The 15627-nt window shown below is 42.1% G+C and overlaps 1 protein-coding gene across 5 annotated transcripts in view; it reads right to left on the reverse strand.

The window, feature by feature from the left end:
- LOC111967701 (vesicle transport through interaction with t-SNAREs homolog 1A-like) overlaps positions 1–15627 on the reverse strand; it is a 167499-nt gene that overhangs the window by 96539 nt on the left and 55333 nt on the right. For all 5 annotated transcript variants that reach the window (XM_023992980.3, XM_070444867.1, XM_023992978.3 and 2 more), the window contains one exon: positions 10035–10119. In XM_023992980.3, coding sequence (XP_023848748.1) covers positions 10035–10119 — 85 coding nt within the window. The remainder of the gene's footprint in view (positions 1–10034; positions 10120–15627) is intronic.

A 15627-nucleotide genomic window follows, 5' to 3' on the forward strand; every position in this document is an offset into this window, starting at 1 on the left:
CCCCCACCCCCCAGACAAAAGCCTTGCTGTCCCACTGATTGGCAGATGGGGCGACCAGCTGACATCCCGGGCTGGGCCGTTTCATGTTCCCCGGGCGTGCTAAACGCGCGGGCGTCCTGTCCGTGGGCACGGGGCTGCCGAGGAGGAAACTCTTTTGAGGGGCCGAGGGGGGAAGCGTGGGGACCCGCTCCTCAGGGCGACCAGGAGGAGAGCAAACAGAGGGGACAGACGGCGATGCCTAATCATGTGTTTCTGATGGTTAATGTGTTTAAAGTATTTGTACGTGTGTGGGTGTGTGTATCGGTGTGTGTGTGTGTGTGTGTGTGTGAGGGTTATAGGTAGAGAGGGGCTAAAAACAGCGTTTAGGCCTGGTCTCTGTTCTTACACCCAGCCACCGAGACTGGGGGTTACGTGTCTGCATTCTACACTAGCCTTCATATACAATAAACACACATCAAACCTACTACACTAAAGCAAAGCTTGTTGGTTCCATATCATAGAAGATGCTCTCTACTGACCCACAGGAGTAAAGGGGTAGGAGGGCAAGATGCTAACTGGTGTATATTGAATTAATCAATACATAAAATAACAGGTGTAAATATACTGATCGCATTGTCTTTCACTCCCCATGCATAGCTCTTTAAAAAACAATTTCCTACTCTTTTCACTGGCATCAATTGTCTGTCATCAATGTGTCATTGTCATCAGAGGACTAGTATTGACAAGGTGGCACACTTCTCCCTCTCTGCCTCTCCTTTACTTAATTTCACTTCTTTCCCCCCCCCTTCTCTTTTTTAAATATTTCAGTGCCACAGATGTAGCAGCTCTTTAAAGCGCCCATGGGGGCCCAGAGTCCTCGCTTTTGTCTCCCATTTCCTTCTGAAACAGTTCATTTTAACGCAATCCCACTCATCCCTTTTCTGAGCTCTCTCTCTTCCTCTCTCTGTGTGTCACTTCGAGGTCAGTGCTGCACTTTCTGCTGTGCGTACAGGGAGGTGGGAGGGGGGTATCTTTATAGTGGTTGTAACCTCGAAATAACAGAAAAGAAGCTGGTTTGTGGTTTGAAATAAAAAATGTCTACCTTTTTAAATGTGCTTTTTGAAAAAGTGAGATCAGGCTACATTGTGAACAGGTATTACTATAAATCAACATGTTCACCAACAATTGTTCATTGTAAAGTGTAATATGAGCACTTAGTTTTTTCCCTCATAAATATTTGTTTTGTTTAAGTGGCCTTGTGTATCATTTATATCAACGTAATAATGAATGACACCGCTGAATTAAACATTGATCAGAATGGGCCTTTATACATTGTTGCATTATTAAACTGCCTCCCAATGTATTCATGTTTACATCAATCCAATGAATGATTTGTTGACCTTCCATGGGTTTTATCCTTCTTTTGGTAATGTTGCCTTCTGTACTTGAAGGGGGAAACCTTTCTTATTACAATGCTGCACTAAGAAGAAGAAATGCTCAGAGGTCTATCCTTCCAGTCTAAGCTTCATGGGCTAATCATTACTTTAAGACTCTCGTTATGTCGATAGGAAGCCTGCTCTTTGTTGAAGCTTATCATTCTACTAAAAGTCTAATTACTGTAGATCCACCGCTTTCTCTTAGCACCGTTGATCCTTGTTAGCAACCACCATGCAGACTAAATGGGCTGCTAACAGGATGCTATGCTAGCAGTAATAATAGAACTTAACTGGAGCAAGAAGTATTCTGTTCACTCCTGAATTCTGGAAAAGCTATGTATGACGACTGGGTCACTTTCATTTCACACAAACATCTCCCTAGCTTCATTCTGATATGGCCGCCTCGACGAGTCCACTTAACTGGAGCTAACGTCGCAGGTCGGATTCTTGCGAAAAACACCTGCGGACCAACAGACAGACAGACAAGCAAACACACAGATGAACCCCACACACACTCAAGTCTGTTGGTTGAGCTCTTGCATTGAGGGGTCTGTATGCTGGCTGGCTATTGTGTCGAGTCGGGCCTTTGTCTGTGCAGGCTGAAACGAGCGATTGCACCTTAGCTACCACAGTTCAAGCGTAAACACTTTTTGTGTGCCACAATATACACCGTTGCCAGTGGACCCCTAAATCCTTGGAACAGCTGAGTCCTAGGGTGTCAAAGATAATGGCGATTTATTTCAATGTGAGGTTCTCATTGCCCCCCCCCCCCCAAAAAAAGTTTTCCTCCCCTCCTCCTCCCTCAAACCGATTAAAATTAAGCCGTAAACATGTGAGGCAGGAATTAGCACATTTAGCGAGTCTCCTCTTCCCACATCGCATTTTCGCTCTGGAGCGGCTGACACCCGCAGCCAAACGCGGGTGCAATTTTAATGACTCGCGTCGTTNTTTCTCACAAACATCTCACGAGCTTCATTCTGATACGGCCGCCACCAAATGAGTCCACTTAACTTGAGCTAACATTGCAAGTCGGATTCTTGCGACAAACACCTGCGGACTCACAGACAGACGAGCGAATGCGCAGATGAACCCCACACACTCTCTCGAGTCTGTTGGTTGAGCTCTTGCATTGAGGGGTCTGTATGCAGGCTGGCCATTGTGTCAGGTCGGGGCCTTTGTCTGTGCAGGCTGAAGCCAGCGATTGCGCCTTAGCTAGCACAGTTCAAGCGTAAACACTTTTTTTGTGTGCCACAATAAACACTGTTGCCAGTAGACCCCTAAATCCATGGAACAGCTGAGTCCTAGGGTGTCCAAGATAATGGCAATTTATTGCAATGTGAAGCTTTCTCATAGCCCCCCCCCAATAGTTTCCCCCCTCAAACCGATTAAAATTAAGCCGTAAACATGTGAGGATGGAATTAGCACATTTAGCGAGTCTCCTCTTCCCACATCGCATTTTCTCTCTGGAGTGGCTGATCCCGGCAGCCAAACGCGGGTGCAAATTTTAATGACTCGCGACGTTTTTGAAGTCCACATGAAAAAAGCGGCGCCCGCCGTTTGTGGCGGCGCTAGATATGGCAAGGCCGCAGCCGGGGGGGGGGGGCACACGCCGCAAACCCGGACTCGGGCTCTTCGATAGGATCGGTGTCATTTTCCTCTCCACGATAAGACGCCTCGCTGACAAGGCCCGATTAGGAGAGAAAAAAATCATTATTACGAGGCCTTTCATCCGCCGGGGGGGTTTACCGATAAACAGCTTACCCGTGGGTAGATTTACTGAAAGCAAAATGTTAGGCTATACGTTAAGGCGTATATATGTCGGAAATACAGTTTCGGGCTATATTCCGTCTATATTTCTTAGAATTGATTTCTTTCCTTGAGACAAAAGACAAATACATTTCCCCCTTAAAAAATATTTAATAAAAGGCCTCCTTTCTGCCTAACTGCAAACTCAAGCTGTGAAATATTTTAATCCCATCTCTCAGCGCCATGAATCAAACAATTATCAAATAACTTCCTATTCTTTTTGAAACACCACAGCATTCAGATTTTATCAGACTACAAAAAACGAAAGTTATTGAATATGCTATACCTCGAGGAAATCCACTTTAGCAAACTGTCCTTATAAAAGACAAATGAACAAGAACATACTGAAATATTAAAATGACACTGTGCCACAGAATGAATAAGCTGAAGCAGAAGTGGAGATAGAGCCTACATTCCTAAGAAAGGGATCTACAATGGGTATATCTCGACATAGACGCCACAACGTATGTGTAAATGATCTGAATACATTGTATTAATCAATTCACTACTTCTTGGATAAACTTGGCTCTATCATTTGGACGTGACACGCAAAATATTTAGTCTTAATACATTTTGTAAATACAAAATCTACCCCACCCTAGACCATGTGAAGCACTTTATTGTTAATTTAGCTTTAAAACGTTAATTTAAAAACATTGTATCACAGCGCCTCTCCTCTTTATAAAGATGTAATATAACTGTACTGTAGATAAATATTTTAATATGCATATATGAATAGTGTGTAAATAGTTTCTTGGTGTCTTGACAATGTATTACTTTGTATTTTTCTGTAATATCTTTTGCTGTTCTTGTCTATAACCGTTCTGTACTTTGTGATGTATTTGTACGTTTTTTGTGGACGCAAGGAAGAGTAGCTGCTGCGTGTGCAGAAGCTAATGGGGATCCTAATAAACTAAACTTCCTTCAAACAACGACAAAGAGGACCATGTAAACAACACCACAATGTAAGCTATTCAAATTGAAATCAACAGATGAACAGATTCGTAACTTACATTTTCACTATTATGAACATTGTGAGGAGAGGGAATATTAGACTTAAGTATACTATTTTGTGACTAACTAGATTCTCTGATAAATAACAAATGATACCAGTTAGCAGAATATGACCTTTTTTCCCCTTCCCTTTTTTTCTCTTTGCCCGAGACCCAATGTAGCTGGATTTGATACAATGACGCTAAATGGTATTGACAGATAGTTAGATTTTTTGTTAGATTTTGTCCTCTGTTACCAAATAGCACAAAACCCGTCAACATCAGTTATAAATGTGTTGTCTCATAAGAAGAGAACAAGAAAAGAAAATTCAACGTTGAAAGCCAGTTCCTAAAAATGATTTCTGGGTATTGCTAAATATAGCTTGTTATGTCATTTGCTAAGTGTTTAGCCAAAAAGGATTTGAAGCGCAAGCGTCACTTTCGTGGCTAAACACCAAAAGAATGATAAAGTCTGATCTTAAGACAGAACGGGGAGAAATTAAGAGAGTGAGAAGAGAAACAGAGAAAGAAAGGACTAAGATGGAGGGGGGAGATCGTGCAAGCCGGGGACAAGCGTGAGCCATGTTACCGAGGCACTCCAGCACCCATGGACTCACAGCAAGTCTCAAAGCCATGCTTTGCTTCAAACGAGTGCCGACGTCTTTTTGTATGTTTACAAAACATATTTATTTATTTCTCCACCCCATCATTTATCTATTTAGTTATCTGTGTCCCCAACACCCTGTGCTCTGCCGCTGGAGTCATGTTCGATGACGACAATCAATGCTCTCTCCCTCCCTCTCCTCCCCTCGACTTTTAATACCGCTGCAGTTGGAAATCAAACTGCTCTAAAACAAATTGATCTAATCTGTAATACAGTTGTCACATCATCACAGGGTCCCTGCACGTCCGCCTTGGTGACAACTGCAGGGCTGCTTAGCTTAGCCCACGATGTCTGCCTACTGCTTTGTTGGTCGCTTCAATGATTTATCATAAAAAGCGAGGGAGATTGAGAGTGGGAGGGAGAGAGAGAGAAGGGAAGAAAAGGGAGAAAAAGAAAGGCCGGGTCTGTCGATTGAGTCATTGGCACCTTTGATTGACAAGGTCTAATCAGCTTATCTCAGTGCTAATAAAGTTGATGGCCTGCGGTGCTGCTCTCTGCCTGGCACAGAGTGAACTTTGGGCTGCCGAGGGGCCACCAGGGGCCGGGCCCCGACCCGCTCTGCTTATCTAAACAGGGCTGAAATCAATCCCTAATGAGCTGATTTCATTTTCCCCCATCGATCAGAGCACAGACACCGGGGCCGCGAGCCGAGGAGCGATATCGGCTTCATCGCTGGCCCCTTGAGTTTCTCTTTTATTCGTTTTGCCCACTTTGTGGTTTGTATCAGTTGCTTTGCTTTGTTTTCGACTGCTGAGCTTTAAAAGAGGAAAAGGGGGTTGACATTTTGGTGGCGCCAAGATTAGAGGCCTCTGTTTTTTCTAATGATTAATATCCAATACATGTACAATAATATGCCTGTCAAATCATAGATGGGAAAAAATATTACTTCAAAACACTAACGTGTGCCATCTAACAAACATACACCGGTACAGGCTAAACAAAACAAATTACTCCCAGAAGCATCTTAAGTTTAAACAGAGTGATTGTATTTCTCTTTATTTTCTCAAAAAGTATTATTTTAGGTCAATAATCAATTGAGTACAGTATGTACGTGTATAGTGTTCAGGTATACTGTAAGTGTATGCACTTCAAAGGGAGCCAGTATTGTATTAATCGCCCCTCAGCAAACAAAACTAACTCTACCCTCTCCCTCTCCAATTGATTCTAATCAAGGGGAGAGAGCACTTCAGTACATCTACAAAATGGAATCTGACATGCCATCCATCTCTAAACATGTCCAATCAGACCCCTCTCACATCTTCACAAAGTCAAATTGTGCCTCAGAGTCTGACCTCTTTGATTTGGAGTCAGTCTAGCCTCCTCATATTTTGGGCTTGCAGACACCCTTGATTCAAATGCGTTTAAATTGGCTAACTACATGCCCTCCTCCTGTACTTAGGGCTCTCTTTAAAACAGGCTAGCCCTCCGTCTGCATGTTCATATGCGCGCCTTTTAAGTCTGTGCCCTCCACTAATGAAGTTCTATACTTTATTTATGAGACAAACAGAGGCTGGTTCTTAAGGGTGTGTGTGGTAAATAGCTTGGGATGTCCACAGAGCCTTCTCAATATCCCTCAAAGGGCTTTCAGTGCTCTTGGCAAGCCAGCGCTTTCCAAAATACACTGGAGAGCGTGAAATAGAAAAAGAAAAAAAAACAGTGCTCAAATAAATTCTCTAAAATTATATTCTGTGAAGACTCACCATTTCAAAGAACTGAGAGGACGTCTTTTTTATAAAGTGACCTTATGGTACCCTGGCTTTTTTGATTTGTGGTCATTAAGTGGAATGTTATCGATGCCAAAGTAAAGGGGGGGCAAGCAGTAGTTGGAGCGCCATCTTTTTTTTATGCCTTTGTTCAGGATCTCTCTCTCTTTGAAAGAAAAGAGAAACTGTCTTTAAATATTTTTTTCTCTCCATTGGTCAATTACAGTACTTATGGGGCATAATTATATATTGTGTGGATTTGGAGGGCGACTTTGAATTATTGTAAAATAGCTACACTAACTGTTCTTCACTAAGGATGCTTTAATTTTCCGTCATAGTAAGAGTTTGTGTCGTGTAACAGCATATTTATGACCAGAGTAAGTCTTTGATTGGACAAACACAACGCACAGCCTACTATTGTTTAACCCTTTTAAGACAATATCCATCCCGACATTCAACATTTCAAAGCATATCCTTTATCCATTTTAAGCCATCTTAAAAGTGTAGAAATGTTTATGCGTCAGAACGATGAATAAAAGCCTGGTACATACTTGTATTATTTTCTCTTATAGTTTGAACGTGAGAGAACTGAATGGGGCGTTTGCTAGGCCAAACAAGTGAATTGAGCACCTGCACAAAATAAAATCTTTCAAAAATCTTCCGTGAATTTTGTCAACAGTAAAATACAACGAAAAACATTAAACAAAATGACTGCAAAACCAAAAATATCCCTTAGCTGGATTGCCCCACTGAATTTCATGTCTTCTCGTGGTGCTGTGATTGTCCACCGATGTAAATATGCAGTGCAGGTTCTTGAAGCAGCATTGGTTGGCCACATAAATTCATAAACCACCTGGGATGAATGACCACTAGTCAACGTTGGTGTTCTCAGTGCCTTCAGAAAGTATTCACACCCATTGACTTAATCCACATTTTGTTGTGTTACAGCCTGAATTCAAAAAAGTATTACAATTGACACACAATACCCCATAATGACAAAGTGAAAACAAGGTTTACTGAAAATCTCATGTACATAAGCATTCACACCCCTGGGTCAATACATGTTAGAATCACCTTTGGCAGGGATTACAGCTCTGAGTCTTTTTGAGTAAGTCTCTAAGAGCTTTGCACACCTGGATTGTACAATATTTGCACATTATTACTTGAACAATTCTTCAAGCTCTGTCAAGTTCGTTGTTGACCATCACTACACAGCCATTTTCAAGTCTTGCCATTGATTTTCAAGACGATTTAAGTCAAAACTGTAACTAGGCCACTCAGGAACATTCAATGTCTTCTTGGTAAGAAACTCCAGTGTATATTTGGCCTTGTGTTTTTGGTCATTTTCCTGCTGAAAGGTGAATTTGTCCCCCAGTGTCTGTTGGAAAGCAGACTGAACCAGGTTTTGCTCTAGGATTATATCTATTCAGTTTCTTTTTATTCTAAAGAACTCCTTAGTCCTTGCCGATGACAAGCATACCCATAACATGATGCACCCACCATCATGCTTGAAAATATAAAGATATGGTACTAAATATAAAGAGCGGTACTCAGTGATGTGTTGTATTTGCCCCAAACATAACGCATTTTATTCAGGACTTAAAGTACATTTCTTTGCCACATTTTTTGCAGTTTTACTTCAGTGCTTTGATGCAAACAGGATGCATGTTTTAGAATATTTTTTATTTTGTATTATTGTCACCGATCTACACTTCTTTGCGAGGCATTGGAAAACCTCCCTGGTCTTTGTGGTTCAATCTGTGTTTGAAATTCACCTCTCGACCGAGGGACCTTACAGATAATTGCATGTGTGGGGTACAGAGATGACATAGTCATTCAAAAATCATGCTACGTAAGCACATTTTTACTCCTGAACTTATTTAGGTTTGCCATAAGAAAGCGTTTGAATACTTATTGACTCAAGACATTTCCGCTTTTCATTTTTGATTAATTTCTAAAAACATAATTCCACTTTGACATTATGCAGTATTGTGTGTAGACCAGTGACACAAAATGTAAATGTAATAAACGCTTAATTCAGGCTGTAAATACAACAAGATTTTTTTTAAAGTTGAGGGGTGTAAATACTTTTTGAAGGCACTGCATTTTTCACATGTCTGGGGTCTCAACACATTTGAGTTCTAAGATTGTTTGTTGTCTGTGGTCTGACAGTGTTCCCAACGTGACTCGGCTGTTGCCTCTCAGCGTTGGTTCTCCCTGAGCATTTGTCGTTTCAGGTTGTGCATCTGAGCGGAGGGCCGGGACCGACAGGAGGGTGAGGGGGGGGTCACAGATTAAACACGAGGTGACAAAGGCTCACACCCCACCAAACCCCAAACAACTCACTGCTGGTGTAGACCTGAGCAGTGAGCAGTGTGTGTGAGACCAGGATAAACAACCATTGTTCTCAGTTAGCCGCACAAACAGAGCAGATGAGGGTTCAGAGGGCGCATGACTAGCCCTTACTGTGGAAAGTAATGGGCCCGGGAGGTACAGAACACGGGTAGAACACGGACCATTTCTTTAACACCAACCAACGCACTAGACAAACCATCAAAAAGAGCCATTCAACTGAAATACGTGACCGAATGGAATCAAAATAGGGTCTGCCACAGAGTTCGACACGGGGAAAACAAGAATAATATACGTCTCGGAGATCATCAGAGAATCATATGAAACGACATTTTTAAGCAGAGAATGCAGATTGTATTTATGAATTTGTGAGTTCTACTTACTGAACATCAAAAGGCAGTGGTCTGTGCACCCCTTTCTCGACGTGAATGATTAAATCTGTCGATGTCACACGCGCGCCATTCCTCCATTATAGTGTAAATGAACAAACTTTTTCAAAACTACAGCGGAAGCCACAGAAAGCCAGTTGATACTTCAAGAATGAGCTTTGATATCTCTCCAAGGAATACACTGTGACTCAATAATGTTGTGACTGTCAGGACGAGAAAAAGCGAATAACTGGTTTAATCTATTTAAAATCCAAACGAGATAATTTCTCCATATTTAAAGATTTTAAAAAACTAACCTTGGTAATGAGGAAAACACATTACTTTCTGTTCTAGATGGCCATGTATTCAGTGATGTTTTTTGTGGTTTGTTTGGGTCTCTAAATTAAGAACTAGTGGAGGAAACGCTGATGTTGTTTATTTCAGTAGACCCCTGTCTTTTTGGCGCTATAAAAAAACAACTCACACACATACACGCGCGCAGATGCAGGGGAGAAGAGCGTGTGTTTTTCCCAGGAGCCAAACGAGGAGCAGCGGCGCCTGCTCTGTCGCCCGTACACCTCTCTCTCCCTTGCCTGCCTTTGATGTGCTCCTGAAAATGTCACCAGTCGTCAAGGAGTTTTTTCCTCTCTCTCTCTATCCACCTCACGTACGAGCGAGACAATTTGCTGTCGCTCACTCACCCCCCCCCCCTTCCATCCAAACAGAATGCATACCGGTTTCCACTGCTATCTGGTAGCCAGCTTCCAGCCTCCGAGATGACCTTTCCAGCTTCTCTGTGTTGTCCAACAGATGTGCTCTCTAAAACAAATTGGAGAAAAACGAGACAGAAAAATTATGATTGAGAGGGCTGGGAAGCGTTTCAGAGAAACATCTCAACACTGTCACCAAAACACAGACCACCACAACAGCAATGGCCAGTTCCAATATTCTTCATTAACAACCATGTGTAGCCGGTGAAATATCGGTAACATGCATGTTGAGTTGGGGGGCATAATCGCCCAGTTGTTACTGCAAAAAAAAACTAAGAATACTATAAGTACAATAAAGTATCTATTCTTAATCAATATTAAAATAAGAATCACCAGAAGGTTCTTCTCTTTTTTGAATTTTTATTTCCCCTCCTCGTCTTGTTCAGTCTACTGCAAGTAATTACTTCACATTTAGCGTGGAGGGCAAAGTTGAGGGAGGGAGGAAGAGCTGATTGAGATGTAATAAATTATCATTTGCAGCTTTCAAGTTCAAAAAAGAATTAACCTGTCAAGGCGATGGCTCTGGAATTAAGGAGAAAACCCTCATTAAAGTGGAAATCAAACACATTTACTCTCCTAATGTATTTGGTTATGGTACATAAGAAAGATATTGCTTTCTCAAAATTTCTACTGGTGTGGCAAATGGATGATGACAGAACAAGTAGACCACTTCAGGAAGTGACCATAGGACCATATCACGCCAACGAATTTGGAAGTGTGCTACGTAAAAAGAATGCAACAATAGCCTAACATAATTACTGAAGGCTGAATAAACAGAAAGCACGAAAACAAATAGCAGAATACACAACACATCAGCGACATGTACCATGCAATCATATAAACAAGGACCAGTGACAGCTACATCCTAAACAAATGGACACTGAGATATATTGACAATAATGGATTGTAGGTACTCTTAAACGGCATGTGCAAACATGACATGTTTAGCAGACCTATACCGGTGCTGACCAGTCAGTATCGGCTACTTACAATACTAGATTATCCTTGTATAGACTAACAGTAATCCTTACAAACACGAGATCCAGTTACAGAATCCATCTTCACAACAGCATATCAAGCCTTGCACACAGAGTGCACTGTATGTTGACATACTCATAGGTATCAACAACTGACACGGCTGCCCATTGAAACGATATACAGCAGTTCTAAAAGGGGTATCAAGGTACTTTGTGTTTCTTAAATAAGCAAGTGATTGATTTGATCATTTTTCAACGACAGAGGTGTTTTGTTTATCTAGACACTGGTAGGAGTTGTAATAGAATGTTACATTTGGCATCAACAATATCAGTGAATGACATGGCCAACATCCGCCCCGAGCCGTTCCCTTCTGAAAGACAGGTCGTTCAGTTTGATTTCAATCCCTGTTTTGACCGCACCCTTTTCCATTTGAACAAAACTTTCCATACATATTGGCCCCTGTTAGAAGTGGTTGAGTAGTGAGTCATAAACAACAACAAAAAATTGGCTTTGCAAATACAGAATGCAACATTTAAATAAAAATCCCAGTCAAACATATGTCATGATCTAAAAGCATACGTTAACAAAAAACAAATGATGCTTAGCAAATACATTCGTTGGATTAAGAGCACATTTTAGAAATGGGACAACATTTGTGACGCCACGGATTACATTTATGACCTGCATTTTATGTACACTGAACAAAAATATAAACGCAACATGTAAAGTGTTGGTCCAATGTTCTATGAGTTGAAATAAAAGATCCCAGACATTTTCCATACGCACAAAAAGCTCTCTCAAAATGTGTGCATAAATTTGTTTATATCCATGTTAGTGAGCCTTTCTCCTTTGCCAAGATAATCCATCCACTTGACAGGTGTGACATATCAAGAAGCTGATTAAACAGCATGAACATTACACAGGTGCACCTTGTGCCGGGGACAATAAAATGTGCAGTTTTGTTGCATAACACAATGCCACAGATGTCTCACGTTTTGAGGGAGTGTGCAATTGGCATGCTGACTGCAGGAATGTCCACCAGAGATGTTGCCAGATAATTGAATGCTCATTTCTCTACCATAAGCCGCCTCCAACGTTGTTTTAGAGAATTTGGCGTCCAACTGGCCTCATGTAACAGCAGACCACGTGTATGGCGTTGTGTGGGTGAGTGGTTTGCTGATGTCAACGTTGTGAACACATTGCGCCATGGTGGCGATGGGGTTATGGTATGGGTAGGCAGGCAGGCATAAGCTACAGACAACGAGCACAATTGCATTTTATCAATGGAAATTTGAATGCACAGAGATACCGTGATGAGATCCTGAGGCCCATTGTTGTGCCATTCATCCGCCGCCATCACCTCATGCTTCAGCATGATAATGCACGGCCCCATGTTGCAAGGATCTGTACACAATTTCTGTTAGCTGAAAATGTCCCAGTTCTTCCATGGCAGACATGTCACCCATTGAGCACGTTTGGAATGCTGTGGATCGACGTGTACGACAGCTTGTTCCAGTTCCCAACAATATCCAGCAACTTCACACAGCCATTGAAGATAAGTGGGACAACATTCCACAGGCAACAAATCAACAGCCTGATCAACTCTCTGTGAAGGAGACGTGTCACGCTGTATGAGGCAAATGGTGGTCACACCAGACACAGACTTGGTTTTCTGATCCACGCCCCTACATTTTTTTGTGACCAACAGATGCATATTTGCATTCCCAGTCATGTGAAATCCATAGATTAGGACTTTATTTATTTCAATTGACAAATTGTAAAATGTAAAATCTTTGAAACTGCTGCATGTTGTGTTTCTATTTTTATTCAGTGTACATACGCACACAAGCAGCATCACAAATAACATAACAAACAACCACTTCAGACTCCTTTCAGCCCATTGTTGGTAGCGTGGATATGACAAAGACATAGCCTATGAAAGAAACGGTGCCTTTACAATAAGCCTTAAATGAACTGTAACTCAGTAAAATCTTTGAAGTTGATGCATTTATATTTTTTATCAGTATATTTGTGACTTTAATTACATTTGTGAGTTGCCCCACATATTTGTGAGTTGCATTTTATGGATCAGTTTGTGCATATTAATGACACAGCATCAAGATTAGGAGATCTTCAGTTCTCTTAAAAATATCATAAAAACAAATATATCACATACTTACTGTTAGAAATGCATCCATTTGGTATCCTGGCTTCCTTTCCTCTTCTTTGTTTCCTAGCACTCTTTTCATTCTATCCTTTCCTAACTCTCTTTCCTCCCATCTTAGCATCCTTTCCTCATTTCCTGGCTCACTTTCCTTCTCTAGCCTTTTACCATTCTCCCTTTCCCTCTTATTCTATAATTTCCTAGCTTCCCCCATTTCCTTTCCTGGCCCCATTTATTTTCCGCCTTTCATATATTCCTTTCCTCCTTTGCTAGGAAAGGGAGTTAGGAAAAGAGGAAATGAAATGGTGCTGGGAAAGGAAACAAGGAAAGGGAGCTAGGAAAGCTAAGGAGGGGAGGAAAGGAAGGAAAGGGAGAAAGGAAATAGGCTAAGAAAGGAGAAAAGGGAACTAGTAAAGGAGACGAGGAAAGGGTGCTAGGGAAGGAAAGGGAGCAAGGAAAGGAGGAAAGAAAGCTAGGATTATTATTTATTTATTTTTAAGATAATTGAAGATCTCCAAATCTGGATGCCAGATCATTAATCTGCACAAATTGACCGTAAAACACAACTCACAAATGTAAAGAGAGACACAAATGCGTAAAACGCTGGTCACAAATGTAATCAATCCGTGGAGTCACAAATGTTTTCACATTCACAAAAACATATTTAACCACTGTCGTGTTCGCAAAGCTAGAAATATGTTTCGTAAAATGAGCTGCGTTAATATAAATATAATTGTCTTGCTAATCACCACATTCAATGTCATTGTATTATTACATTATAAATGGTCCTAACAAGCCATTCAGATAGATATGCGGAAAAGTCACAGTCAAGGGTTGTACCATCTTTTATAATAACCTGAACTCAATTATACATCTAGGCCTACATATATGTAATTTGCCTTGGGATTCTCCAGTCTTTCAGTAGTCATGTCTTTATTGAACCTACATGTGTGACGTTTTAAACCCTTTTAACACGAGTTATGTTATGCAAGCCCAACAAGGCTACCATAAACGTACCATAGATCCACCACTCAGATGAATGGTAACTCTCTGAAAGGGGTTTCCACCCGTTTTGAAAGAGGGAGAGAGGAGCGCTGGAATCTCTAGTTCTAGTTAACCTGTCAAAGATGTGTACCAGCTAATCACTCCAAGGAAATAAAATAGATAAAATAAGACGACATCCCACTTTTCAAACTTTGACAATCAGAGGGATGGGAACAGAGAAGAAAAAAAATGCCTCCATTTTTTATTTATTTTTTTACTCGTCTTCTCCTTGGTGGTTGACAGATGTCATTTAAAACTGCAGAAATACTTTTAATAGTTAAAGGGAGGGAGGGGCGGAGGATGTTGGTGGGAGAGAGTGAGGTGGAGAGGAGGGAGAGAGAGAAGGGGGTTGGCGGGTGTCTGGGTGTGCAGTGTGACGGTGGTGTGCCGATGCGCGCCGTGCGGGGAGAGAGAAGGGAGTCAGCTCGGCTTAATGAGCCCCTATGGATCGGCGGAGATGGAGGGGACGTATTGACATGCAACGCTTAAGCTAATACACCTAGACCATGGCTGTGCCTGTGTGCCTCGGAGCACAAGGAAGCCGGGGATACTGACAGAGTAGCTCACTCCCCCGTTCTTCAAAGAGCTCAAGTGATTAGTATGTTATCATTACCATTCGAAACGTGATTTTCCTATTCCCTCTCGGCAAAGGTGACACGTCTCGGGGAGACGGCCAGCAGACTCGCTGCGGTGAAAAGCCACTTCAAAGCATTTCCCTGAATTTCTCTCTCCCGCTATCTCTCTCTCTCTCTCCCTCGTTCTGTCTACTTTTCGGTGGGGGGTTATTCGGGGATGTGCTGGTGGTAGCGGTTCTGGGGTGGGAGGGGGGTCATTAGAATAATGCGCCCAGCCAGGTTTGACGCTGACGTAACCTGAAGGAAGGGGTGAGAGTGCAGCCCAGCCGGCACAGATCCAGCAACGACACCGCATCACCGGTCATATAACGACTTCAGCCAGAGATATAAACCAACCAACAGGAAAGTAACCAAAAGTATGTGGACACCTGCTAGTCGAACATCTCATTCCAAAATCACAGGCATTAATATGGCGTGGGTCCCACCTTCGCTGCTATAAGGGAAGGCTTTCCACTAGATGTTGGAACACTGCTGCAGGGACTTGCTTCCATTCAGCCACAAGAGCATTTGTGAGGTCTCGCACTGATGTTAGGCCCGGCTCGGTGTTCCAATTTGATGGGGTTGAGGTCAGGGCTCCGTGCAGGCCAGTCAAGTTCTTCCACACCTATCTCAACAAACGATTTCTGTATGGACTTCGCTTTTTGCACGGGGGCATTGTCATGCTGAAACAGGAAAGGGTCTTCCCCAAACTGTTGCCACAAAGTTGGAAGGACAGAATCGTCTAGAATGTCACTGA

This window comes from Salvelinus sp. IW2-2015, linkage group LG8 (genome assembly GCF_002910315.2).
Source record: "Salvelinus sp. IW2-2015 linkage group LG8, ASM291031v2, whole genome shotgun sequence".
NCBI classification, from domain to species: Eukaryota; Metazoa; Chordata; class Actinopteri; order Salmoniformes; family Salmonidae; genus Salvelinus; species Salvelinus sp. IW2-2015.